The sequence below is a fragment of the Strix aluco genome, chromosome 8, assembly GCF_031877795.1.
Source record: "Strix aluco isolate bStrAlu1 chromosome 8, bStrAlu1.hap1, whole genome shotgun sequence".
NCBI lineage: Eukaryota > Metazoa > Chordata > Aves > Strigiformes > Strigidae > Strix > Strix aluco.
In genome coordinates this window covers 19945878-19970978 of record NC_133938.1, presented here as the reverse complement: position 1 = coordinate 19970978, position 25101 = coordinate 19945878, and the positions used below count along the sequence as shown (strand labels likewise).

The following is a 25101-nucleotide window of genomic DNA, read 5'->3' as shown; positions in this document are numbered from 1 at the left end:
GCTATTTAATTCTATCCATTCTAACAAAGTCAGGGTGCCAAAATTTTATAATTCAAATAGAATTTTGAAAAATAAAATCTTACAAAAAGCAAGAGCTTGGGTTTAAATTGGGGTTGAGACACAGCTGCCAATAAAGCCAAGAAGACAGCTACAAATTAGTAAAGATTTCTGAGAAAACACTACTCAAGATTTGAGTAATCAAATGGTTCAGAAGTAATGGAATCTTAATTTTCTTCATTCAAATTTGAAATAAACTCAGAGTTATGAAATGCTTTAGATTTTTTCTATAAGAAGACTGCAGAAGACTATTAAGGATGCATAACGTACCATTGCAACAAAACAAGATTATTATTTAATTACTATTACTTATTAGAACCATGGCAACTAGTTTTCTGTTATCTATACATTGCAATCTTTGTGCAAAATACAGACACATAAGGGCAGCCTCTCCAAAAAAAAGCAGACATCTGTATGGCAATATATGTTCCGATGTTACTACTGTATTCAGGAACATTGACAAATTCACTTATTCAAGCTAAAAAAAATTGCCTCCACTTCTGTTAATAACAAAGAATTTATTCCATATTCAATAGATGGCTTTTCACAAAAGGTGGGGTATAACTCAGATAACTCAGCAATCAGACCTTTCTCAATGCAATTCTATTTATGCCACTTGACTCTGAAATCTAGTCAGGGGATAATGGCATTAGCACATGTGTTCCTAGTGAAAGGTCTCTAGGTTCATAACCTGCAATTTTTCTTTTTGGTTTACCAAGCCTTAAGTATATTAACCTTAAAGATAAACATGTTCACAGAATAAAACAATCTCTGGAGGTGAATAGTTTCTTATTCTAACTCCATGAAAGAAATAAAGTGAGACATAGATTTGTCTATTACTGCTAGAACAGCATTGTAACTTCAGCTTTAATACTTCGTGTATTCATTTGGTGGACTTGGCAGTGTTAGGTTTACAGTTGGACTTGATGATCTTAGAGGTCTTTTCCAACCTAAATGATTCTAAGATTCTACGTTCTCCCACAGGACAGCACACGACCTTCAAGTTCAAAACTACCACAGATACAAAGCTATCTATGAAAAATGGTTCACTTATTTGTGTCCTATTTTTCTATAACCATGGAGTTCATACTCAAGAATAGCTAAAGTAGAAACAATAAAGATTTGTTTTCAGCAATACCATCAGGTTTAGACAAGCTTTCTAAGTCCTCAGAACCAAGGTCTGTTTGTCTGTAAATTATGAAAAGTATTCATCTACCCTACACTAGCACTGCAAAATTATTTTAAAGTGCTTTGAAAGGATCAAAAAATGCTACATGGGTGCATAAACACGTTCTAGATTTTTTTTTTTCTGAAAGGTTATCAATTTTAGCTAAACGGGCAAGCTCTTTGAATTCAAGGGATTTTTCATCTCCCTTACTTCTTCCAGAGGCTTTAGATTGCTGTTTTCCTGTAGCACACGCAACTAGCCAAATATGCTCATTAACCATAGCCTATAGCCCTTACTGGGGGAAGTCATGCAAATGACAGGTCACTGAGATATAAGGTCTCCCAATCTCCACATTTTTATGCAAAGACATTATGCCATTTGGTAGCAGAATTAAGTACATTTTCCACCATAAAATCCACCTGAACATTTATTTTCCAAAAAAAGGCACATTTCAGGCTTTGCTACTGTAGTTTTGTCATGAAGTCTGACAAATGTATGTATGGTAAACTAATTCTGTTTGCTTTTTACCAGTCTACTGAAATAGCCACCTGCAGTAACAACTGTAATGGCTTTGTCTTTCCTGGCCAACCTTACACATGTGCACGTGCACAGCACTGTGCTCTGCTGCACAGAAATCAGGCACATCCACCTGTGAGTTCACCATTGATCACTTTGCTGTCTAGGTATGGTAAACTGTTTTTATTACTTCACAGAAATCTGTTTACCAATATAAACATCTGTGTCTGACTGATTCTGTGTCTTCTGGGCCTACCATGCATACATAATTTTGTCAACAGAATTACATGCAATGCTGTTTTTCATATGTCAGTCTTAGTAGCACAGATAAACTTTAAAGCTATCCTAAATACCCCATTAAGAAAAGTATATGCCATTTTCCTCATCATTTCACTGTGATCTATCTGTTCACAGAGGCTAAACTTTCTCAGTAAAGCCCTGAAATACGGTTTAATTTGTCAACAGAATATTTTTCTCCAACTACATAATCACGAATCTTTCTGGTGTACTGTACACTCTTAGTGATAACATTAAGAAGTCAGTAACGAACTGAAGTCCCTACAGGTGAATCACCAAATCTGAAAACCTCTGATCAGTACAAATGTTGATCTGCAGCAAATACTTCAAAAGAAGTGTTGTTAACAATGCAAACAGGCATAAGTGTTTGCTGCAGAATTCAGAAGAGTTTCTCCATCTGACTCTGCAGCCCAGGGCTGTGCCGTTACGTCAGCCAGCACAGCAATGCCATGATACAAAGTCAGTGTGCACAGGCAGTATCGTTAGCTGCATTTTGGTACTTTCAGACTTATGTCAGACGTTCTTACTCGGCAACTGCTGCTCCAAGGTTTTGCTGATGCCTGGAGCAGTAGGCTGTTTTAAGGGACAGAAACTCCTGGGAAGTCCAGCAATTTCCTTATCAGAAACAAAGAACCACTGACCAGAAAATACTGAGACGCTGTTTATCAGTTCCTGTTAAAGTGAAAATAAGATGTGCCCTTCCCACTGCTAAGTGAGGAGAGGTTCTAGCATCATACATTGAATCTTCATGCTTCCTGTAACAGAATTTATTGTGTTATTTTATTTAGCTTTTTTCCATGTAGTGGTATTTACAGCTAAGCTAGCTGACTGTAATTGGAATGTCAAGGACCCTGCAGGAAAAACTTTTTTATTGCTGGTTTTGCTACCGCACAGCTTTATGTGGCAGTTTTATTGCTCACTTGCCTGTAGGATGCACCTTCGTTACACAAAAATCTCACACTGCCTTCTCATCCTACATTACATGCATAGTATTTATGCCACGCAGACTTCCACAGCTCCCGCATGCTGCAAAGTTGAAAGACATGCTTTGCTGTGCCACATGGCCACTTCAGTTCTGCAGTGAAATGCCATACAAATTAGCAAACAATAAGACTCCACAACCCTAAGACATAACAGCTTTTCCAAAGCACAGCTGAATTCCATTCCTAGCCAGCTAATGGTTCTAACCAGTGCCACTGTTAGTGCTGTCTCAGGTCTCATGGAGTCTTGGCATTTCTCCTAGTTTTCTAGGTCTGGAGCTCACTCAGTCTCTACTGCTGTTCAGATTCTGAATTACCAAGGTACTTAAGCAGGTGCCCACCTTAAAATGCATAAGTAGTCCCAGTGATTTTAATAGGATTATCCATGTGTTTTAAGTTAGTCATGTGCATAAGTACCTTTCCAAGTGCAGGCTATAGTTTTCTATAGCTCCCAAGAAGTTAGTCTTTTCTCAGACTAACACTAACTTTTGGAGGGGATGTAAATAAGGTGCCTGTGTGGTCTCATAATGATCAGATGCACCACAGCTGAAGCAAGGATCAAGTGCTCCAGAGTTGTAAGATACAGAGACATTATAACTACTGAAGATTCAAGGAAAATGTTAAGAACAGGTGCAGCACAGCAGCAAGCCAATTTCATTTGCCCATCTTTCCGTATTAGGCAAAAGACTAGTGTCTTTGTAAACATTTCATTTTTTCACATTTCTTAGTATATTTCCATTTAAAATAGTCTGCATAGCCCCCAAAAATATATTTGTGAGAACAGAAAGTGTCAAAACACTTGGGGAGGAGTGGCTGGAGACCTGCAAGTCAGAAAGAGACCTGGGGGTGTTGACTGACAGCCAGCTGAACATGAGCCAGCAGTGTGCCCAGGTGGCCAAGAAGGCCAATGGCATCCTGGCTTGTATTAGAAATGGTGTGGCCAGCAGGGACAGGGAAGTGATCTTGCCCCTGTACTCCTCACTGGTGAGGCTGCACCTCGATTACTGTGTTCAGTTTTGGGCCCCTCACTACAAAAAGGACATTGAATTACTCGAGCGTGTCCAGAGAAGGGCAACGAAGCTGGTGAAGGGTCTGGAGCACAGGTCGTACGAGGAGCGGCTGAGGGAACTGGGGTTGTTTAGTCTGGAGAAGAGGAGGCTGAGGGGAGACCTCATCGCCCTCTACAACTACCTGAAAGGAGGTTGCAGAGAGCTGGGGATGAGCCTCTTTAACCAAGTAATAAGCGATAGGACAAGAAGGAATGGCCTCAAGTTGCACCAGGGAAGGTTTAGACTGGATATTAGGAAGCATTTCTTTACAGAACGGGTTGTTAGGCATTGGGATGGGCTGCCCAGGGAGGTGGTGGAGTCCCCATCCCTGGAGGTGTTTAAGAGTTGGGCTGACATAGCGCTGAGGGATACGGTGTGGTTGGGAACTGTCAGTGTTAGGTTAATGGTTGGACTAGATGATCTTCAAGGTCTTTTCCAACCTAGATGATTCTGTGAAAACCAAGAAAACCACCACCTGTATTTTATGGACTGAATCCTGGATAGGCAGCTATTTGTCAACCAAGGAAACAACTTGTCAAAGAGAGCGTATCTTGGGAGATCTTCCGAGAAGTACTCTCAGCTATTGCAAAATGTTCCCAAAATTCAAAATCAGAAGAAATGTCTTCCATTTACAGGGTGATTGTAGAAAACTAGCAGAAGATACAAAGGTGTTCTGCCAATGCATTATTAATCATGCAGTACCATATGTATTGTACTATGTGTATTTATTTTTACAGGATGTGCAAGTACTAGTCATCCTAGAACAGCAAAACAACCCCCAACAAGCTATCCTACTGTGAGCTACTTTAACAGGCAGCATTTCAGAGGACTAGTATTCGGGTTGAAAATTTGAAATACAATCTAAAGGAATATTCTCAATACTAAATCTAGTCTACTGTTCATTTGTTCATGTTTTGAACTACAAACCAAAACTGAGGTAGAATATGGGACTGGAAATCCAAACAACTTCTTGCTGACACCAATCTCCTGCATCACCTCGACAAATCTCCTCAATCTGAGAGCTGGATAAAACAATCCTTCACTACCTCCCCAGATCATTACAAGGCTAAAATTGCCTTTGTTGTCTTCGAATTCCTCTCGGGAGGAGCTACTCTGTAATCAGAGCAGCTGCAAACAACTGCGCAGGTTTCCTCCCACCGGTTTACCGGCACCTGGTGGACACTGGCGCTGCTGCAGGTCATTTACCTCCTTACCCAAACACCTCAGCCCCGGGACTTTGCTAAGGACTCAGTTTACACGTGCTGGGCAGCAACAGCCATCGTTTAACACAGACAGTTTAACAAACAGAATAATTACGAATACAAATGATAAAATTAATAGAAACGAGTTTTAACCAGAAAAATAATTGAATACATTGAGTGGCATTTTTCTATCTCCATTCATGCTTGGGCTGTAACTTAGAATTGGTTTGGATTATTTATCAAATGCACATTCTCTTGTAAATATTAACACGCTAACTGTTAACAGAAAAATCTTAGAAGGATTGACATCTACACTAAAAATATGCTGGCAGAAGATCTCAGTCAAAACGTATGTTTTACTAGATTCCTCATATGAGCAATATATTGATGGTTAAGTGCCTGGAAATGACCTTCCCTTCATATACTGAATCTGCAAAAAGTCAATTCTTTCAAAACTGAGAGCATCCTAGAAGCTTTAACATTATTCTACTGTGCACAAGATTATGCTGCCTACTGTACTGTTTGTATCACTCGCTGGAAACATCAGCATTCCTATTATGCCAGGGAGAAGACAAAAAATAAAATACCTTTGAGTCAGGAGACGTGTGCTGCACTATGAATGTAACAGCAGGTCACAAACTGTTTGAATCCTACTCTCCAAGCAGGCAGTGAAAAAAAAAAAAAGGGTGAATGGAAATGTCTAGCAGGAAACAGAGAATATAACCAATGAAGGAAAATGGCACAACATGGAAAAAGCATAAAAAGTCGCTCAAAGGCAGTTTTCATTGGGTTTTATTTCCCTGTGAATACATGTGGAATTTGCTTACAGATATAATGTGCAAGTCACTACTTTCCTGCAAAGTCTGTAAAAGCATCCAGACTTGTTCCCTATCCTGCACTTATCATCAAGCTGTTTCTGTCATATGAGCTACAATATTTCTACTCTTCTAATGACTGCTGCATTTTCAAAAGCTTTTGAATACAACAGACTCAGCTGGCATTTTCTAAATTTAGATTTAACAAGGGCAAGCTTCACATCCTTATGTGTGCATATTAAGAATACCAGTGAATTTTCCTGTGGGCCATGGGCCAACTCAGCTTAGCATGAAGGATGCAATATTTCCTCTAATAGTTATTGTTAATTATGTATTTAGCAAATCTGTGTGTTACAATTAATTTTATTTACCTGCTACTAGATTTACTATCGTTAATGTTTATCTTAAATTGCATCTGATCCAAGCAGGTGCATGAAATGAACAGTTGGTTGATAGCTCAGGAGATACTCCTTTCTATAAAGGACTACTCTGAACCAGTGATAAGGTACCCCACAAGGCCAGTTTGAAAATTACTGCTGCCTGGCTGATATGTGCATAAATGGAATGAAGATTTTGCAGAAATGCTACCAACCACACAAAGTTTTGTCTAGCATATAATGCTGCCTCTATAAAGAGAAAAATCCAACTCAGAGGAGTGTGGAGAAGGAATATCCACAACATCTAAAGCAAAGTGAATCTGCTTCACTAGTTAGTCAGCCAGGAACAACTCACAAAGAGACTGAAGGTTGGACATTTGGCCTTGCTAGATCTGACCTTTTTGCAGGAGAAGCAAGTTATCAGCCAGACAAGTGCTTCAAGCAGCCATTTCTGACAGACATGAGCTACCGGGGAAAGGCAGCAGAAACAGACCCTTGCAAACCTGCACGACTCTCCAATGAAAGCTGGAGAGAAACAGATCCTAGTCTAGCCTAAGTAATGGGTGTGTGATTTACAGTGCCAGCATGGACTCAGACAGATAGACTCTCATGTTACAAGTGAAGTGGGTCTTGTACAGAGCCAGAATTAACTGGGTGAGACTGAGATGGAAGCAGCTATGATGGAAGAGGAGTGAGGTATCTGACCCATGGAGGTGGGGAATACTGCCTGTTTTGCCAAATGGGCTCAGCTACAGAAAGCTCGGAGGCTTTTCTGGCCTAGCAGGGATCTGCAAGCCTGTACAGGAGTTACTGCAGTCACTGTGTCAAGGCATGGTGGAAACACAAAATAAAATGGTAACACATAAGCATTCAAAGAGTTAGGCTGCATTTGGTTTTCCACACAGATACCACTTCCAAATTTCAGAAAAAGAGAAAACCAATAAATAAATATGGGAATGACAAGCAACTGCCTCTATCCACATCAATTTTGCATTAGCTCCAACCCAAAGGACAACTGACTCCTAGCAGTGGTCCTAGAAATTTAAAATGAAAAAAAGAAACTCCCAAATCATAATGACTCCTATGTACAAAGGCTGATGTCTACATGAGGAGTTATCCCCAGAACTGCAAAGAGTTTAGCTTCCCTTCTTTGGGTGATGTTGCATGGAAGAACAACCTCTCCTTCCCTTGGGTGGTGTGATGCTGGGCCAAGGGACAGCATCCAAACTACCCTGGTTCAACCAGATCTTATAGTGGTATGTCCCTCAGTAGTACCACTTCCATTTGCAAAATCTGTTCTTGAAGATCTTTCAGTGATCGACTATTTCTACAGAGCATCACCTCTACAACTGCAAGAGCCTCTGGATTAACCCAAATACTGTTGTACCAGTCTAAATAATGATAGCAGTTGTCACTGAACTACCGCTCAGAAACAACCTCAGAAACAATCCTCCATGGCAATTGGATATTGTCTATAGTCAGAGATGATGAACATTCTCATTTCATAACAACTGCACTAAAAGCTGTCTCCTCCCTCCTGTTAGTTTCTTCATTTAAGTACATCAAACATATACTGTATCTACCACAATCTAATCATATCATAAATTAAATAATTGAGAAAGAACAAAACTAAAGGCCACATATAGGAGCAAAAATCTCTCTTCTGTACTGCTATGACTCACAGAACTATGGCAATGTTGAAGGCTTACCAAGTGGGGAAAAAAAGAAACAAAAAAAGGAAAGAATAACACAGATGTGTAACAATGCTTGCCCACATTTTGTACACTAACACCAGGATGTCCCATATTTAAGAAGTGAACTTAGGAAACTGATAGCATTCATCCAAAACCATGGAAAGCATATACTTACCTGCAGTTCCTAAACTAAGTAGAACAGCAACCCAAAATACCCAGAACACAATGAGAATCAGAAACGTCCAGAGTGGTTGAAACAGGAGGAAAGGAATTCTGCCAATGATTTTACCAACAATTCGGAAGAGCTGTACAGTGAACTGAAGCCTCTTTCTTAGCACAAGTATAAGGGAAAGCAGAACAATCTGTTACAGGAAATAGAAAGACAAATTGTTGGGTTTCTTTTTCCTTATGAAAAGTATCAGAGTTGTCAAAGGTGGGATCAGGGGGTACAGATTTCACAACATGACGGCAAGGCATTTTACAAAAACTTACTGCACGCTGGAAAAGCATTCTGAGACACTGCCTATATTCTCAAAGAGCCTGAGGATTAAAATCTGGTTTTCTGAAATCATTACTACTGTTTTTTTAAAACAAAATAGGATCCGTAAAACTGTAATTCACCTAATGGTAACAGTCTGTTTTGCTTTACAGCAAACACAAATGTGCATTACACACTACACACTGCTTTCACATACCCTGTATGTCATGAATGTTTAAACTTTCTTTCTACTCGGGTCAACTTGCCACTGTTCACAATGGTAGGAGGACCAGTCCTTCTCTGCAGAAAAGACAGCAGTAGCACAACTAAAATAATTTGAGAGCTGCGTATGTATGGAAACGAAGCAGACGTAAAATGAAACCTCATTTTTTTTCTCCAAAGCAAAAAAAACCCAACAATAACAAAACCCCGAATCAAAAACCCCACAATGTCCCCAGTTCTTTGTATATGACAAGGAACTATGAACAGCAATTAAAAGACGTTGGAATCTACACAATGAGAAATGCAACCAGCAGCAATTGCTTCACTAGTTTTCTTGCCTGCTCTAGAAAGAGGCCTCCAGCTCTGAAAAGAAGCATAACCTGCAGCAGTGGATGCTCCCACAGTTCTGCAAATGACAGCCAGTTGTACTGGCACACACATGCATACAAAGAAACCTTTTCTTACCCCTTTACTATCAACAGAATTAAAAAGGTGTAACTTACAGAGAATATGAAAAAAAAATCTGATCTGTCACACATTTATATATTTGTCACTGTGAACTGTCAGACTGTCCATATCTGGTGAATTCCAGTCTATGGATCCTACTCTGCTTTAAGAAAACAGAACAATCATTTTGACAAATGAAGTACCAACTGCCTAAACACTCACATTTAACACTGCAACATCAGAGTGAAAAAATCACTTTAAAAGTTGCAAGCCAAACTCAGATTTTCAGCTGGAAAACAAGGGCAATGAGAGAAAAGCAGAATTTAACCCCGTAACTTGAAGCCTAGTCACTGTTGCCTGTGCTTCACTACCCCTTTCATTATCTAAAAGAGCTGCCACCCCTTTCTCCTACTGACGGGGTAGGCTGAATCCACAGATCTCATGTTCACATCGAGGCAGTGCCCCTCTGTTCCCTCAACATAATTATCCAGTTAGCTGATGCAGAGAAGAATGGGGACGGAACACAATTCTTGCATTTTTACACCAATGCTAACACTCTTTGTACAGGTTTGAAGAGCGGCAGAGCTCTGTGCTGACAAGCAAATTTCACAATGAAGATATAAAAACTTTTAAAATGAGCATAAGCAGATCTGATAATTGATTCTCATTTTCAAATTTGAAAGAAATGAGGAATTAATTTTAGTGTTGCAGAACCATCGTAGTTCAAGTTTTCAAGTTACAGCTTCTGCCATCGCTTAGGATAAAATGCTACTTACAGTAACTATTGTTGAGAAGATAGCATATCCAAGCAGAAATTTTACATTTTCCTTTTCTGTTTCCAATTCAGTGCTGGGATCATTCCTGTAGTCGTAATAGAGCCACCAGAGAACACCTGAGACAACTGAGCAAACAAAAGCAGCATGAGGGCGGGCAGCAGCACGCTGCTGCTGGCAGGCTGGTGTCTGCCCAGCTGCCCACACCAGCCTCTTGCCCTCCCGCTTCACCCACGCTCCACTCAGGAGTACTGTCCCATAGCAGAGAGGATCAGTATCAATGATCACAGAGAAAATTCACATAATGGTCTGGTAGTCTGAGGTAAAACCGCAGTGGAATGTTTGGTTTTCTTTCAGTTATTCTAAAGCTCAGGCATGTAATTTCACTGAGGAGCTACAAAGCTAACTTTCATGGAATGACAAGCTTAGCTGGACACATTCCTATAGTTCTTCCTTTCTAAAGTAGGCAATGTAAATCTTCACTAAACTTTCTTTGAAACAGTAGCATTTTCATAACTGCATTCATCTGCCAAAAGAAATGTTGTTTCCAGGCATCTATAAAAAAATAAAAAATCATCATCATCCCAACACTCAGCAGCTGGAACAGCACAGCCAGACCTTGGCACAAAAAGACAAGCAGGGCTCAGCTTGGAAATGGCTGTGGTAAGCTTAAGGTTACTGAGGATGGCCATGGAGAAAAAGGATAGCTGTTTGTTCAGCTGCCTCTCCTTCATCTCCAGTGAGATGATCCATTTAACTAAGCATATGCTAAAAAGTAAATATACTTACATAACAACCCAAATACAACCAGTGCAATCAAAGTATGGACCAGAAGTGTCCGAATGAATCTGAATACTAAAACCAGTATAATAGAGAAGGCTGAAAAATACACAAGATAAGTTTATTATGAGTGTTACAACTCATTTAACTCCTATTTACTTTAAATATAAGTTTAAGGTTCTTGCAGAATTTGGGCTTTTATTTTCAAACAGTGGTCTCAAAAGCAACAGCATTTAGTAAAGCTGGCAACCTTTTTAACATTTAATACACAGTTACCTGTAATTTACTAGTAAAGAACTTATAACTGAAATATTTCATCTTGGGCATTATTTCAGTAATATTTTGTATAAGATTTAAGTTAAAATGTTCATGCTGATGCCATTTTTTTTCATCAACAATTTTTTACAGTCCCCTGAAATGAGGTATTATGATCACATCAAGGAACACAGAATCTGATATTTCAGAGCTCTATTTCATCAGTCTATTAAATGCCTCCTGATAAAACACAATCACTCTTAATTAAAAACAACTCTGCCCAGAAAATATTAAAAATATAACTTTTTAATTAAAATATAAAGTTAATAGAAACATTTGAAACCTCACATTTTAATTGAATATCATTATTCACTTTTATTTATAACCTTACCTAGTGCAAGAATGCTCAGTCCTATCACAGTATCTCTTCCTGCCAATATTCCACTCAGAATTCGGTGAAAAACATCCATTTCATTAACCATACTTATTAAGACAGATGCATATTTGGAATAGCATTCAGGATTTTGTGGAACACATCGATTAAATAATGGAAAAGATTTACTGGAAGGTTAAAAACAAAGACAGTAAAAAATATTAATTACTGGACAAACAGCTTGAAATCCAGAGATCCATTCCACTGTTCTCTTTCAAGCCCTCTGCAGTACCCTACCAGCATCCTCAACACAGTTTTGCAGCCACAGCTGGCCAACCTGATCTGTAATGGGGCAGGCACCCTCCCTGCCCAGGAGGGTACCTTGCACATGGAGACTGACACAACAGGGCACAGGGCATGGGAGCGGTCTGTTACAAAAGGTAGTTTTATGTTTCATCTGCAAAATAAACTAGTAGCATCATGCCTGTATCACAGTACTAGAACATCCATTCAAGATCAACTTGGGGGAAAACTGAACCATTATCTCAATCACCATCAGCATGTAGCTCCTATTCCCGTTCTAGTCTGGCTTCACCTGCTTTGCTCCCATGTGTTTATGTAAAACCTAAACTCATGCTAACATAGCTGTAAGCTACACTTTGTAGATAATTCTAGACCACAACCACTTTGCATTGTTTTTATGAGATTTAAGCATTCCAAAAGCCACATCAAAACAATGTTTGTATGGTACAATTAACACCATTGAATATTTACATACAAAATTATCTGGCACTCCCAGCCAACCTTCTTGAATATATTTATTGTCCCACTTTGGTAATGCTGTACTACAACAGTCGAAGACATATTCACACATAAAAAGGAGACGTTTGTTCATCAACAGTTAAAAACTTCTCTGACTAGCTTTGCTTCTACTATGAAATATTGCCGTGCAAGATGAATAACTTTGCTGAGTTCCTTGCCAAACAGAAAAAAGCCTCAAGAGTCGAAGAAATAAGTAAAACATGACATATTTTTTCATCAATTTACATGCTCTCCTTTGATCCACTGTTTGTAATGTTTATATGCATCTCCTGCTCTTTTCTGTTTTGCTTTTTCTCCTCTGTGCTCTCTTGTTCAGAGCAGATGACTTAGCTCTGCAAACATAAAGATTCTAACTCTTTGTTGTATTTTCACGACACAGTGGAATTTAAAATCATAGGTTTAAGGATTTTGACTCACAAATGCCAAATGTTAAAAGACAGTGCCACCCACAGACCTGTGCTTCAAGCCAGCTGGCTATGAAGTGATTCCGATGGAAATTTCTGGGTTCATGATAATAAGCAAGGCCCAAGAGCACAGCTCCCCTTCCTTGGCATTGAGGGAGAGAGCAAAAGGCTGTGCAAGAGATAAGTCACTCCTCATCTGGAGTGCTTTTCTCCTGATTTGGAGAGGAAAAATCTCTAAAGGGTAAAGGAATGGAGGGAACGCAGTCCTTGTTCATTCTGTGGGATAGGACACTGGCATGTTCACATGCACACAAGAACTCATAAGGATAGATGTACATAAATAAACAAAGAAAAGCCATTCTGATTGTAAAGCATCAAGTCAAATACAAAACGTGAGGAAGTAACAATCCTTAAGAAGCTGTTTGGACTCAAGGGTGTTGTAAAGTAGCCAGTAATTCTTACCTTGGTGGAACTGGCAGCGTGGGACACAGCTCAGCTGCCTTTGGATTTAGTGTGTAACTGGAAATGTTCAGGTTGTAAACACAAAGACAAGAACCTAAGAAGGAAAATGAAAAGGTAACTTAACATTAGTTAACGTTTTAGAGAAAAACACATTATCAATTAAGTTTTGTTTACACTTATGCTTTGATTCCTTGGCAGGCCATATTCATCCCTGATATTCCAGTGGGAATGTAAATAACAAATTAGTTAATTGGGTAAGTCTAAAGCAACCTCTACAGAACCTTTTGTCTTCTAGACTTCACTATAATTACCATTTACTGATCTTCCTGGAGGGCAGGCACACTATTTGTTCCACAGTGCGATACTTCAGCTCTAAACTCTTCTCATTAAGAAAACAGAAAAGCCTAAAATGACAGAAGCTACAATAGATCTAGGCCCCCCATGATTTAGAACAGAATACATATCTGTCCAGAAACTTAACATTTTCTGGGCTCTAGGCTAAATATTACCAGGTACTCTGCTAACAGTACTCTGCTCTATTACATAATGCTTCTGGGAAAGAAAGGCCAGAGATGTTCAAGCCTTTCAAAATGCAATACTGCCCTCTCCCTTGAGATAAACATGCAAGCAGTTTTAGCGTGTAGAAGGAATTTCATGCAATTATATTCAGTTGTACTGAAAATACTTATATAATATCACAGGTGTTTACAGCTTTCTGTATATACCAAATGATGGCAAACTACCCCAAAATGAAATTAAAACAAATGTTGACAATTTAAATAGCAATCCTTACCAAACAAAACAACAAAACAAAAAAGAAAGGAATTCTGACCTACAATAAAAATAGTCACTAATATTCACATGGTCTGCAGTTTATGCATACCCTATGGAATAGGGGTTAGGCTACAGGTTATTTTATTTGCATGTTGGACATCAATGAACCGGAGCTGCCTCTTTTGCACAATAGCTACTTCTGACATCATATCCATCTTGAACAGCAGAGTAAAAAAATTTCTAGGTAGAATAGCAAACATTGAGATCTGATGTCTAAAGGGATAAAACCACTTGTGTGTATCTGGAATTAATAATTCCACCCTAGTTTAAATTTAAAAGACTCAACTGAACAAGTTTCTCAAATAGCATATGAGCTCTGTTCACCAACTGGCACCCCCACCAAACTATGCTAGTACATTCTCAGCAGCCAGTTTCCTACTGCGTAATCTCAGCATTGTGCAGGAATTAATCAACAACTTTTGAATTTGCATAAGAGAGCTGTAACACTTCTAGAAACTATGGCTTTGAAATGAGGCAGAAACAAGACATTTTGTTTTCTGTTGGCATGGACCACTCAGGAAATTAATGGTAAGAAATGACTCCCCAGCGTAGCAAACATAAGAATAACAAAGTGAAAGCTGCTCAACTGTTCTACAGATACACCAAGATATTCATATTCCCTGTTGCACACCATTATTCCTTGCAAAATTCTGGAGGTCTTCCAAAGAGTTGAGTTGCTCTTGTGGACAACTAGACACACACAAGGAGAGTGAGCTGATTTTGAGGCTTTGCATTTCCATGCTGCATGAATTCAGAAAGAAGACATATCTAGGGAAAAAAAAAAAAAAAATCCTCTTTTCAAAAAACAAGCTTTCTGGTTTTTATAGGTTTAAATTCTGAGCCTTCCTTCCATCTTTTTCAAGCACTACAAAGCAAATGAAACTCTTTTTCCACATATAACGGAAAAAAAAAAATTGAGTTTGAAGTCAGAAGTTAAGAAGCAATTTGAGAATACACTACATTTTTACACTTAGTTTTATGTTCTTAAATGGGATCAGAAGCTGCCAAGGAGGATGCCATTCTATGAGGACTAGTTCATGGGAGTCGACAGAATGACTGAGAACTTCAACATGCAAATTCCTTAAGTACAAAGCTTTGCCATATAGAATGACTGCTGGTTTGGCTGAAGTCCTATTTAAAATAAAATCCTGATTAAGAAGAAGCCAGCATAAAGCATTTTCAAATTCTATCTTAACTTTTTTCATTTCAGTCAACATTTTGCACCATTCTCACACTTTATTTTTGCCTTTCAACATAACCATATATATACACATATGTATATGACTGACAACTGTAAGTATCTTATTAAATTCTCAAACATTTGATTTATTTAGACATTATCTGATGTACTTACTTTTTATTAGTCATGTCCTGTCCAGAAAGGGGTGCCCCTTTTACAGGAGTGTTCTTTCTACCACATACGTTCCCAAAGCTGTCATATCCAAGCAAAAGTCTTTCTGCAGCACCAGCCATCACAGCATAGCCAGTTATAAACATCTGTTGAAATATTTTTTAATGTGAAATCATGATATGATAGCTTTTCCTTCCCATTCAATAAATACTTCTTTTCACCCAGGCATTTTTGTCTTGTGGATTCAAACAGTTAAATCTAAAATTCACCCCTCTGCCCAAAGCCAGAGCAAGTCATAAAGGCAACTTTAGCCTTACTGCCTTCTTAGACCTTTCCTTCATCTATTGTTGAAAGTATACAAATTAGGCAGAGTATCACAGGAGAAGACAGGGATCCTGATTAAAATAATAGGAAAGCATTAGTAAGGTACTAAACACTGCCTCTACCGAAGTTCACGTGTGCCTCCAGGCAAGGTCACTGAAATGGTAATTTTTCACATGTGCTCACTGCTTCCCGTTTTTCAGGGTGCCCTTCAAGACACACCTGGGCAATACAGCTGCTGAAATGTTGAGCCCTTGCTGCTGCTAGTGAATTTAATCAGAGATATATTTTAAACACATGCAGTATAGCTTACCTGAAATTTCAGGAAGCTTCATTAACACATGTGACAAACCTAGAGAGCGCCACACCGTGGTCTTAGGTGACACTGCACTGATCTTTTAGATGCTCTGCTGTCGGATGAAAGCCCCAGTAGATCAGTTCCCTGTGAACCCCAGGGGCAGTGAAGCACCTCTGTTGGCCAAGGAGCAGCCACCTTTAGTCAACGTAAGACACCCTGCCTAGGAATGTAGCTTAAACCCTGCTTATGTACCCCATGAGGGCCAAAACATCCCTTGAAAAGAACCTTTCCAAGTACTAAGAAGCAGTAATCCTTCTTCTGGGAAGCTGATCAAGACCTGAGCGCTACTTTACCCAAAGGCTTATTTGCAGCACTCCAGCTATTGAAGAACTCAGCGATTCAGTCATCTCCTCTGTCCCATGGGGTGTAAACCACATTTCACACCCACCAAGGACAACACACTAAGTTCTAAGGCTACACGCCAACTGCTGGCAGCAGCAAGTCTTCTCAGTCCCACATTAACCACTACTACTTGCATGGATACTGTTGAGTATCAGCTGTGCTAGAGACCGATTACATATATCAGATCCAGCACAACTGTTTTCTTGCTTAAGGTTTACAGCCTTTATTTGTTATTCTACTTTGAACACTTGTGACTAAAGATGGGATCTGAGCAAAAATTGAGTCTCATACACAAACATGTAAGTAAGCACTTCCTTAGTCCCCAGTGTAGTCTCATTTTTGCTTATATGTTTGCAGTCTAACTAGTCGAATAATATTTTTTTTAAATTATGACTCTGTGTTAATGCTGTCTCAATATGGAGATCTTTGTAGAGACTCCACAATTAAAGCTGACGTACTACTTGTGGATGTGACATTTGTTACAATAAGAAAATTTTTTCAGATCCAGCTTATTTACATAGCTTATTTACATAGCAAATGTTTGTTAATAATTAAATTGTTCTCAGAAGAAAGAGGAGAATTGAGATGGCATTGTAATTCAACCTGAAATACGCTTTCAGACAAATTCTAGCATTCCTTCTAAAGATGGACATTACAGGTCCATTGCCTTCAGCATGACAAATATTGTGTACATGTGATTTTAAAATATTTTTTTTTAGAGTGCAGAACGCTGGCTACAAGCCATAAATATTGTTAAGTAATAGATGGCTGTATGACTGCTGGAGGGGTGTGTCTATACATGCCAGCGATATGCATTTCCACAGAGTTATTAATGTGGTTTCAGTTTTTTTCATTATGTGCCAAAATCAGTGCCACCAAAATTTTTTTAATCTCTTAAAAATAAGATTGAACAAAAGAAAACAAATAGATGTATGCAATAAGCTATTTCACAGAAACTGAGCAATAAAAACAGTGAGAGAAAACAAACAAAAATCCTAAAGCCTCACCATTTGACAGGTTTAATTTTTGGCACTGATCAAAGCATCAAGCATAAGACACCATGTAAAAAAACCTATTCTGTTCACAAAGTTCAGCTTCCACTTATGCAGTATTCAAAATGTGTATGTATTCTTTGGCATTAGCTTCCATTAAAAGAGTTATTAGGAATTGAATTGAAAACTGATTAATAGTGTAATCACGACAATCCTGAGTAGCCTCAGACAGATCATGAAAAAAAACCTCATACTTAAGAAAGACAGAGCCTGTTCCCCAAAGTTTGCATGCTGTTCCAAGCACGGGACAGATGGTGACTTGATATATCAGATGGACACGTTGCAAGATAGCAAGACTACAGTGAAAGAGGTAAGTAGAAATAAGAGCCCAGTCAGAGTCTGGACTAATTTACAAAAAAGTGAACTCCGAATAACCCAGCCCTCAGTATATATGGCATCTAAAGCATATGGGCAGAACTTGAAAGTCTGTGTAACAGACACCGCCATAAAGCACTGCACCCCCACAAAAGTCCGTTCTGTCCCAGTGCAATCCTGGGACCCTAACACCTGTGCCAGTGATTATTTCGGGTTAGATCTAGCATACTGCTGTGCAGAACCCCATTAACTTTGGATCTTATTTCCCTTCCAGAAAAATCCATGCTTACCAAACCAGCCCAGAAAAGAAAGAAGAGGAGCAACCAGAGAGTGTCTGTGCACTTTCTGTAAATGACTGGTCTCCATTCCCTTAGTTCGGAAGCACTACCGCCAGAATCCTAAAATGAAACAAAGAAAAGAAAAAAAACAACAAACTTCCCGTGAGATTAAAATCAAGTTTCGAACAGCTGACATTTCCGAAAGAGCATAAACCTCGCACTTATATTGCCGAACCGCGGGTAGCTCTCTACCCGCAACAGCTGCCGAGGTGCGCTGCCGCCCCGCACCGCCCGGGGCCGCCCCGGCCCCCGCCGCGCAGCTCCGCACCGCCGGGGCAGCCCCCGCCGCGCCGCCCCGGGCCCAGCGTTCTCCCGCCGCGGCCCGGCGCTCACCTGCTGCCGGCCCCCGCGCCGCGCCATGCTCCCGCCCGCCGGGCCGGGCCGGGCCGCGCCGGGCCTGGGGCGCAGCCGACTCGGCGGCCGTGGCGGGGCGACGCTGGCCGGGGCACGGCGCCGGGCCCGCCCGGGAGGAGCGCCCGGGCCGGGCGGCGGCACCTCCGGCAGCTCCTCCTGCCGCCGCGGCCGGGCACTGCCAGCTCCGTCCCGACCGCGCCTCCCGCAGCCGCAGGGCGGGCGGGCCGCGGCCCCGCGGGGCAGCTGCCTGGCCCGGCGGGAAGCGCCATTTCTCGCCCCGAAGCCCAAGCGCCGGCCGGCGGGCGGCAGCGCGCCCCGCGGAGCCCGGCCACCCTGCGCTGGTGCGGTTCGCTGCCCGGGATGGCGGGCAGGGCTGGGCTGGGCTGCGCTGGCCGGGGCGGGCCGCGGCCCCGCCGCTCCCGGGGCAGGGGGGCACCGAGGGGCTGGGCGGGAAGGGACCCCCTGCCCGCGGGGGCAGCGCCCGGCGCCAGCCTGCAGTGCCGTCCCACCGCGGGGTTACGCGTGGGCGCCGGCCAGAGCCGGAGGTTCAGGCTTCACCGTTAATTGGTTTATTTACGGGAATAACTGCAGCTTTGCTACTGCCGGTACAAAATGTGGGGTGTTTCCTTCTGTAAAGCCAGCTGGTACTGATACCCCTTTGGCTGTTCTGGCTGCACTGTCAATACGCGGTCTATGGATCTATGGATCCTGTTCAGCGTTTGTTGGTTTCGTTTGTTGGTACAGTTACATTACACTGACCTGTTATGTTAGGCCATAATTACCTCTCACCGATGTCCAGCTGAATTTTGCATGGACAGGAATAACCCCACTGAATTAACTTGTAACTTGGATGACCAATGAATGCAGAAATTATTAGCCACTTTTATTAACCTGTTTTCTCAGTGCTGTCCCTGTTCTCTTTTTATTTGTATGTTCCCTAAATTTAGCTCAACGATCTAGAGAAAATTAATACTACAAATTTAAAAGATACTTACAGTACATTTTTGTTCCCATCCTGAGAGTCAGTAGAAAATATGTCCTCTTAAAGAAGTAATACAACATCTGCAACTGTAATAAAATCGAATTAAATTGAAGCTAATTTGGAAAGCTGTTTAAGAATTGGTACATCTTGTACAGGAGCCAGAGCATTAGGCTAATTTTGCTTAGAAATAAACTTATTTCAGTTCTCAAGTGAAAATGCAGAATGAAACTTTGGTGACAAACTAGCATAGATGGAGGAAATAAAGTTTTTAAAAAGGTAACTTGTGCAATGTTTCTTAAACTGACAACTGATTTAACAGAGCTTGGTACAATACTCTCCCCCCCAAGTGGTTCTGAGAAAACATGACAGGAAATATTTCTAAAAATGCTATGTCTTACAAAGGATTTATTAAACCATTTAGTTTCCAGCCAACTCACAGTTCTTGTCTTTACCAGCATTGTATCTTTTAACGCTCATTATTCATCAATTTGTAGAGAGTTTTCATAATTGGTGTAAAAATTAGAATAAAATTCTAAAATTTAACACGTTGCAAAAGTAATTTTGTGTCTATAGAACCTAAATAGAGAAAATAACTTTTCCTTCACTTTGTGCTATTGCATTTTAAAAATACATGAAAAAGGTAATTTTCTCTTGAAATACGAATGTAAAATTTATTTATTTGTAAAATTTATTCACGTGAAACTTAACTTTTTTCCAAAGAGAATTTTAGCATTTTGATTATATAAAGAAAAGTAACCAAAATTATTAATAACTTAGACACAAAAGAACAATGCCAGCGATGAAGGCTGATATTAGAATTTGATGGCTTGTTGTCATCACATGCTAATATTAGCTTTCATTGTTGATCTGGCCCTTTTTGAATGATTCTCTATAAGCTTTGTGTTACATTCTTATTGTGAATAAAGGAAAACAGCAAGTGGAACAGATATTTTTAATAAAATCCAGATTCCAAGCAACTGAAGTTCATGGAAAAACACTGGAATCAGTGCTAAGGCCTGCTTTACTGAGAAACACTGAGAAATACCAATCATAATTCTTGTATTCCTTCAATTAGTCTAGGAAAAGTTATCTTATACTCTATAGCAAATAACTCAGGATTAGAATAGGAATTTTTTTTAAATTTTAAATTAAATATTTTAATTGTAGTAGGGTTTTTTTTTTACTTTCTAACGATCAAATAAAACATTCTATTTAGTAACAGATGAGTGATTTTATCGTGTGTCACTAGGTGGAGCTCTGCTCCGTGTTTAGAGTTACAACACAGTATTTCGGATTGGTGGGAAGAGGCTTACACTATGGTTAGCCACTATTCGCAAATGAGGATTGTCGTGTTAAAAGTTGAAAAGAATGCCAGGAAGCAAGGCTCAGATCGGATAAGGGATTTAAACATCCACAGTGTAATACTGAAAACTCTTGCTTGCTATTTGTCCAATCTTGCAAGTGCCTAAATTGCAAAGATCAATTTTAAACTTTCTGTCTTACCACTTTCACAAGAAGGAGCCCGGTTCTGCAGCTGAGTAGTTCAAGCACTCAGTGGGGAGTAGGGAATTTTAGAATTGACATTTTGTAGGGCTGATCCAGTTTAACCTGAAACAGAAATGAGATAAAAAAGAGTCTGGAAAAAGAGTATTGGATTACAGAACTAATGACTTGACCAGAGAGGCGTGCACTGGTTTGTCCTCTCTCTCTGGAGAGAAACCCAGGTTGGAGCCTTTGGTCTCAATCCCCTGGTCAACATACACAAGATGCTGACTTTATAATATGCTTCATCTGAGTCTTGTATCCAACTACAGCCACTTTTGTGGGAGATTAGTATGATGAGAGTCCACATTCACTTCTCAGTCTTCACTACTCTGTAATGTTTCTTGTAAAGGCAAAAAAAATTGCTTAAAATCCTGGAGTACCCAGGAACTCACAGTGATTTAATTGTGAAATAAGACAGGAATAATTCAGCCTGCCTGGTGTGTTGTGGTGGGAGCAACCATGGGAAGGGAGATTAACATTTACATTTTCAAGACTACTTGTAGTTTTTAAGAGCTTTTCTTACATGTTACCCATCTTCAGGCATGTTTAGCAGCAACAGAAATACTGCAGCAGTGAAAACTCATGAGCATTTTTCTCTGGTTTCGATTCTTTGTTTTTCACAAAGTCACCCAGAATATACAGCAGAAAGCCAGTCACAAACTCAAACTTCCTGACTCCAAGCCTCTGCTTTAATCACAAGGTTCTTATTATTTCTTATGAGTGTGTTGTTTATTCATGGACAGTGAATCCTGGTGCTGCCTGCACTTAAGGCTCGACTTTCTTACCAGGAAACTTACCTGGTTAAAATTGGGACGGGAATGTGGGTTGAGAGAGGAAGGTCTTAAATGAAAGCATGACAGTTCCTTGCTGGACTGGTTAAGTGAGATTGCTATTCCTATCTGTATCCCCTTCTGGGTCAGACGAGGAACAGAGACCAATTACTTTAATAGCAGGACACAGCAGCCGAGGAAGTCAACCTAAAAGCAAACATTTTCTGCCTAATTAGAGACAGTGCAGCTGAGCATAATTTCCATGACTCTCAAATGATCTTGCTTATGTACAGTAGCTTAGCAAGTATGCACTATTCTCCATATGTAGCTATGTTACTTGGAATATTCTGAATTGAAACACCCAGAGACTGAACATAATGCCACCTATTATGTTCAAGCTGCTAGTCAGGTTTTCCGACAATTTCTACTCTAAGACCTGGTGTTTATGACATTGCCTCTCTTGAACCATTCAGTCTGAAATTTCTCATGGCAGGTGTTGAAGATTTTTGGACAACTTCAGCACAAATTATTCAGTCATTTCTAAGACTGAAATTAGAGAAGCAGACATTATGGTATCCCCTTTTGGGGTAGTAGTAAAGAAATCCTTATACATTGTTTGGATCAGAGATTTTTAATAGACAAGGAGAAGGAAGTGCTTTCTGCTTTTTCTCCTGTCTGAGAAACTTCATCCACATTTGCCCCAATCACTTTGATGATAAATCACAGTGTATGCTCAGTCAACTTGCTGAGCTTCATAGCTAAGGAATCTGAAGACTCTGTCTGCATGGTGTACTCCTGAGCCTGCCCAAGACAGTTTGGACCACCCTGAAATGTGCTTCTGACCTGCCACATACTTTCACTGTTTTGCCTGTGCCTCAGTGATTGTCCTGATGGTGGCCAGGCACAATGGACAAAGAAGGATCCTGAGATGAATGTAAAGAAAAACAAAAGGAGAAATTATTATTGCTGTTAAACAGTTTCTTGGAATCGTTAAGGAACACCTTAGTAAGGAAGGCAGGGCTAGGACCTCTCTGAGAAGGATCAGGGGATTCATAAAAATCAGTGTCAGGAAGGATCATTAAAGCATTTAACTTAATGCTGTATACAGTGGGCCATTATGCCTCTGTTGAGCCACAGTAATTGTGACTGACTGAAAGCCAGGACTGGCTCAGCAAAGACTCTAGAAACAGAAGTCTTAAAGGAAAATGGAAGACTATGACAGTAGGGGAGTGGCAGCCAGAGAAGCTGGACAGAGGACTGGCTGGTGAGGGACAGCATGCAGGATTGGAGGGAAGGGTAGGACTGATGTGAAGAGGCTAAGAGCCAGGAGGACATGGCTGGAAAAGGGAGGTGAAGACTGAACAAAGAAGGAACCTGAGAGCTAAGGGAGGTTAGGATTGGTATATGGAGGTATACAGCTGGCCAGGGAAGAAGAGGGTAGATCAGAGAAGCATGAAAGTTATGTGGGGATTAAACAAGCTATAGCGCAAGTCCTGAAGGTACATAAAAGATTAAGACAGTGGGGAATAAGCAAAGGAATCTGGGTCTGCTACCTCTCCCTTTCACAGCCAGAGTATCGCCTTTCCTCTGCTGTCAGCAAACATCCACAATGCTGAAAGTGCCCTGACTAATGACTCAAATCACCCTACCAGGTTTCTGATCGACCTGCTAGTACTGTCAGTTACTCCACTGGATCAGCTGGCAGAGGTCCGTCCTATGTATCTAGAGAATCCAATCCTTTTGATGAGTTAGTGTCTTTATAATGCTCTGTGTTAGCTTTTCTGTTTGCTCATCTAGAAAATCCCACCTGATAGTATGTTTGCAGCTGGAAAGTTAACTACTCTGTTATGCATATAATCATGAAAATGCACCAAAGATAAAATAAACAATTCTTTTTTCTGGTATTTTGATGATTTTTGAGATGCTCCACTTCTCCACCTTAAAAAACACTTGAATTTAACAAGTTGATAACCAATTAATAAGACACTTATTTCCAGCTTCCAATGAACATCAATCCCACCTTCATCTGGGTATGTCCAATGCACTGAGGAGCTCTATTTCAGAATGTCGATTATTGAGTAGATTATCCAGGGATCTAGAAGAATAAGGTGTGCACATCTTATAGCCCAGCTGTATAGCTTTAGCTTACTACTGCTAATGACCACTCCTCCTGTGAGTTACCAACCATATGAAACATTCAAGGCAGGAATATAATGCCACAAAGTTAATTTGTTCCACTTTCCACACAAGCAAACAGAGATCTGCACAAAGAGCCCTTTCATTCCTGCCAATAAGCAGGCTAGAGTACAGTCTGACCCTAGGAAAGTGTTTTGAGTGTGTTTGCTGAGTTGAATCTGATAATAAACTTTACAGCTGACTCATTTCAAGGTTTTAGAACAGGGCAAGAGGAGGAGTGTTTCAGTATTACATGGTACTTCATATACCAACCCAGACAAGAAACAGCACTAGAGCTGTAGCTTTGAGGGATGCCAGAATTACAGTGCACTTACTCGGTGTTCTGACTTGTAAATGGCATGGGTACCATAAGATGAAAGAGCTTGAACTGGAACTACTTCTGTTGTTCAGGACCGCTACTGTCCCTCTCCAGTCCAAAAAGCAGACATGCCAGTGCATCTGAGTGCATCAATACGGAGAACAGAGAAGCAATTGGATTGCTCTTCACAAGACCCCCCATAAAAGCCAGAGAAGGGAATTTCTTGAGTTTCAGAGAAACTGAAAAGTGAAAGATGTGGATTTGTAAGGTTGGAGAGGGGTGGCTTGTTCTGTAAATGATGTAGATGGAAGGAAAGATGGAAGGGATTCTTGAGAGCAGCAAAGAAAACGGAATAACCTAGGATAAACCCAAATCAAACAGGCAGCTAGCAAAAGGCATCAAACTGGACCACATGCAGTCTGCAGAAATACCTGTGACCTACACAGTCAGGTCTAGTTCTGAATGAGAAGGATGAGAGGTTTACCTTAATTGGGTGAAGACCAGGGCAGTGTGGTTTTTATCAACACTGAGATAAGCAACAGATTCATTACAAGGGCCAGAGGGAAGTCTTTTGTGCCAGCACAAGATCCTTCATCGACAGTTTAGTTACTGTAAGGACAATTTATATTAATGGATTCAGCTACTGAATGTTTGCCAATGAAAAATAATCACGTCGAAGCCAGACAGACAGCTTGGCCTGTAGGCTTGAGATCAGGCCCTCTCAGAAGCGCTGCGCCTGCCCAGGAGCTGCTGCCGCCGCCCCAGATTTCCCCACAGGGTGTCACTCTCGGGCAGTTTGGCAGCCCCGATCCTTGCCTGCTGCAGAAGGGTTATGAACCGGATGGCAAGCCCATATATAGAGCATCACTTTGGT

The 25101-nt window shown here is 40.5% G+C and overlaps 1 protein-coding gene across 5 annotated transcripts in view; it reads right to left on the bottom strand.

Moving 5' to 3' along the window:
* Nucleotides 1-20942, bottom strand: part of SLC44A3 (solute carrier family 44 member 3) — a 43752-nt gene extending 22810 nt beyond the window's left edge. For 4 of the 5 annotated variants that reach the window (XR_012624147.1, XR_012624148.1, XM_074832542.1 and 1 more), the window contains exons 1-9: nt 18416-18530; nt 18035-18142; nt 15360-15502; nt 14637-14773; nt 13172-13265; nt 11502-11671; nt 10865-10954; nt 10079-10203; nt 8331-8517 (exon numbers count right to left, since the gene is read on the bottom strand). Coding sequence is in view for 3 of the 5 variants with exons in the window: in XM_074832542.1 (XP_074688643.1) it covers nt 8331-8517; nt 10079-10203; nt 10865-10954; nt 11502-11671; nt 13172-13265; nt 14637-14773; nt 15360-15502; nt 18035-18142; nt 18416-18442 (1081 nt within the window). In the remaining 2 variants the exon portion in view is untranslated. Of the gene's footprint in view, nt 1-8330; nt 8518-10078; nt 10204-10864; nt 10955-11501; nt 11672-13171; nt 13266-14636; nt 14774-15359; nt 15503-18034; nt 18143-18415; nt 18531-19431; nt 19505-20921 lie in introns of those variants that run through there. The other variant, XM_074832543.1, reaches the window with a different exon arrangement.
* Nucleotides 20943-25101: the final 4159 nt, after the last annotated feature.